This window comes from Ischnura elegans, chromosome 10 (genome assembly GCF_921293095.1).
Source record: "Ischnura elegans chromosome 10, ioIscEleg1.1, whole genome shotgun sequence".
In the NCBI taxonomy this organism is placed as follows: domain Eukaryota; kingdom Metazoa; phylum Arthropoda; class Insecta; order Odonata; family Coenagrionidae; genus Ischnura; species Ischnura elegans.
This window is the reverse complement of record NC_060255.1, coordinates 26,660,470-26,664,067: the sequence shown is the minus strand read 5'-3', so window position 1 is coordinate 26,664,067 and position 3,598 is coordinate 26,660,470. Positions and strand designations below refer to the sequence as shown.

At 46.2% G+C, this 3,598-nt stretch overlaps 1 protein-coding gene across 1 annotated transcript; it reads right to left on the bottom strand.

Moving 5' to 3' along the window:
* Positions 1-481: 481 nt before the first annotated feature.
* LOC124166722 lies at positions 482-3,352 on the bottom strand. The gene is made up of 2 exons (XM_046544380.1): positions 2,630-3,352; positions 482-1,720 (listed from the first exon to the last, which is right to left on the bottom strand). The coding sequence occupies exons 1-2, from the start codon at positions 2,971-2,973 to the stop codon at positions 976-978; spliced, it is 1,089 nt and encodes a 362-aa protein (XP_046400336.1). The 5' UTR covers positions 2,974-3,352; the 3' UTR covers positions 482-975.
* Between the last annotated feature and the right edge of the window lie 246 nt (positions 3,353-3,598).

The window sequence follows — 3,598 nt, the reverse complement described above, 5'->3', positions numbered from 1 at the left end:
TCGAATAACTGTTCTCCTCCGCCCGTGTCCGGGCGGGATCTCTTTGGTGGAGGAAGAATTTCAGACTCCATACTACGTTATATTTCATCCCCTGGGCTCCCTACCCACCACGGAGCCACACATTCGGGACGCCACACCGAGATTCGGTGTGGTCGCCAGGGCTACCCAAGGGACATAGGAACCTTCGAAAGGATCCCCTTCTCCCCCACGTACGGTTCTCCACGCACGGCAAACACGTGGGTGATTCTGGACGCCAGATCTTACGGCTACTCAGAGCAGCAGAGTCACATGCTGTCTGGACACTATCCGAGCGAGCGACGGGGTTTTTTTACGAGCTTGTCTCCTCGGTGGGCTCGGGTCCGTGGGGGCGCGACTCCCCAAAGGAAGAGATAACTCTCCTCCCCCCGTGCGGGGAATTATGAAACAGTCTGAAATTGTTACAGCCTATATAAGAGTAATGCATGCTTACAGTTACCAGAGATACGTAATTCATTTATGCTTGACTCGAACCTTACATTTGGCATTCATTCCAAAAAGCTGCATAACATTTTTTTGGCAGGTCCTAACCCTAAAACCAGTGATGACCTTCAAAAAGTATCCTATTTCATGTTATTTTTTCAATTGCAGGTTGTCTAGAGCCAGGATGGTGATAGAGAACGCATTTGGGCGGCTCAAAGGCAGATGGAGGGCTATAATGAAACAACTGGACACGGACATTACGAAGACAAGTAATATCATAGTTACTTGCTGCATTCTCCACAACATTTGTGAAGAAAGGCGGGAGTTTTTCCATTCAGAATGGTTGGAGAATGTGGCACAATTCAATGCCATATTTCCACAACCGGAGGGTGGCAATTTGGATTGGAATAATGTGGAGGGAAATGAGAAACGGAATGCCTTAATGAGGATGATTACCAATTTATAAATAAAAGAATTGTCTTCCTTTCATTTCCTTTTATTGACTTATAAATTCATCTATCTCCTTAAAATTTTTAAAACAGGCACAATGGATCCATCATCTAGCCTAATATATTTAGATGTCACTGGTGTTTGTGGAAGAGGGTTTTTGTCAGGATGAAGGTGACCATATGAAGGAGTTGATGGGGAGAGGGGTACTTTGACAGAAGGCGACGGAAGTGCGTAATTGGATGGAGAGGGAATGGAGATTGTGGGGGAGTCTGAGGATCTAATTAATTTAAAAAGATCCTCCATTGATATTGGTAAGTTCTGCCCTCCTGTTTGCTGGCATTGAGGGGGAAGGTTGATGGTTGAGGATGCAGTAGATAGGGAGAGAGAAGGGGTGAGGGAAGAGATGGGAGTAGCCACAGGTAATTGGGGAGGCGGATTAGGGACAGGATGGGAGGTAGATGATACATGAAGGGAGGAGGCAGATGCCTTCAAAAAGTCATTGAAAGATTTCGACACTGCAGCCATTTCTGCCAGCATCATCTCATCCCGCTTCTCCAACCGTGCATAGCGCTCATCAGATTTCTTTTCAGACTCTGTCAGGAAAGCTAGGAGCTCTTCGTCTAAAGAGCTTCTCCTCCTTGCCTTCTTCCTCATAGGTTGGGAGACGGAGGACCCACTACTGCTCCCAGCTTCCTTCCCCTCGTGGTCAGCCATGCTGCTCACAGCTTCCTTTCCCTCGTGGACAGCCATGCCACTCCCCCTCTCCTCCTGAATAACAGCCTTGCAGCTCCCAGTGTCACTTCCACTTTGCCTGTGGAAGGAGTAAAGGTTTTTAAAGATCATTTAAAGTTTAGCATGGTACCAGATGAGATTGCCATATGCTCGGCCGTTTGAAGCAGAAATAACAGTAACAGGCATAATGACCAAAACACTTTCACTCTAGAGAAAATATTTGAAGGCCGCCTTTACACACGTTTTCTTCAAAGGTCAGCATGGAAACGGTATCAAACCAGTGGGAAAATATACTGGTATGTTTAAAATTATGGAAAATGAAAAGGTGTTATTGGACCATTCCCAACGGCATTTTTGAACTTGCTTCGATTTAGTACACATGAAAATGAAATAAAAGGTTTGCCAATAGTATTTTTGCCAACAATACGCAATTTTTTCTGATTCCCATTTGGCACATAAATGTATTCCAAACATGATTTGAGAGACTTCAGATCTGATGTGACTTGAGGACCGGTTGGACAATATACAAATGGATGTAGCTTTAAATAACACACACATAATTTATGTGACTTAATAAACTGGAATTTGGGTATAGCTTCAACTTCACTTTCAAATACTGATGGTTCCTGAAGATGATCTTTATCACGCAGTACTTAATATATTACAACGAGGAACTAGCAAAAAAAGAGAATAAGAGGAACCTACAAAAATATGGCCATGTTGTGATTACTGGTAATAACTTTCAATAGCAGCGATCTCAATTTTACCAGATGCAAATAAAGGAATGCATGCACATGATAACCTGGGATCCATCTTAGTTTAAGTGTTTGGCAGTGGACGACGACGACTATTCACCGACAAGCAGTGTAGCATTTCATTATCATTGTGAAAAACATTTACCATAGGCATAATTCACTGATACAGAGTTAAATTAAATCACAAAAAATTGCAGTCCAATGAAACATTTCATACGAGGACGGTTACTTACGTATCCGTAATAGAATCCATTCCCGCTACAGGCGTGGCGGAAGGCTTCGATCCGAAGATCCTGTGTAGGGGATCCCAAAATCGCCACTCCGGCGGCGAATCCCCAGAACGAAGGCTCCTCCTTATCTCGAAATACCTCCGCTTGAGGTTGCAAACTTTATCTTTAACTTGCAGCCAATTTCTTTCATAACCTGAATGGCTATGCCGAGCAGCCAAGTCTGCCCACACCTGCTTGTGGCCTTTTAATGTCCCCCGGAGCCTCCGCTGTATGTTTTCCTCTTCATATAATGTCAGCAGCATCTCCGTCTCCTCGTCTAAAAAGTTCTTCCTTTCAGGATTAGCCATCTCCGCTACTATTAAAAAGAAAAACAACTACTCCCACTGTTTTTCCCGCCTTCAATGTCTGCCTGATAACGCGGTTGTTAGACGAAATACGTTCGTCAATTGCTCACAAGGTCGGAAAACTAGCATTCCCACTACTTTCTCTAACCCGCGTTACCTGCTAACCCGCGTCAGCCAACCCGGGTTACAATTCTGACCGGGGTTGGCGCTAACTGCCGTTTCCACAACGATATGTAACCCGGGTCAGCGCTAACCCGCGTAAGAAGGGCGTAGTGGAAACAAGGCAATAGAAACTTTAATCATCCCCTAGGCTCCCCACCCACCACGGAGCCACACATTTGGAACGCCACCCGCAAGCCGGAATGGGCGTCAGGGCTACCCAAGGGATATAGGAACCTTCGATAGGGGGTCTCTTTTGGGTTAGAACTTCCAGCGCGGGAGCCGCCAGGAGCCGATTGACCGATCTGGGCTATTCTCGGCCGCCCGTTTTGCGGGGAATCCAGGGTCGAAGTGGGGTATTGAACTCCGGCCCATACCGGGTTTCCGACGCCCAGCTGGGTGCCGGAGAACTCACCCACCAGGATCCCTTTCTCCCCCATGTACGGGTCTCCACGCACGGCAAACACGT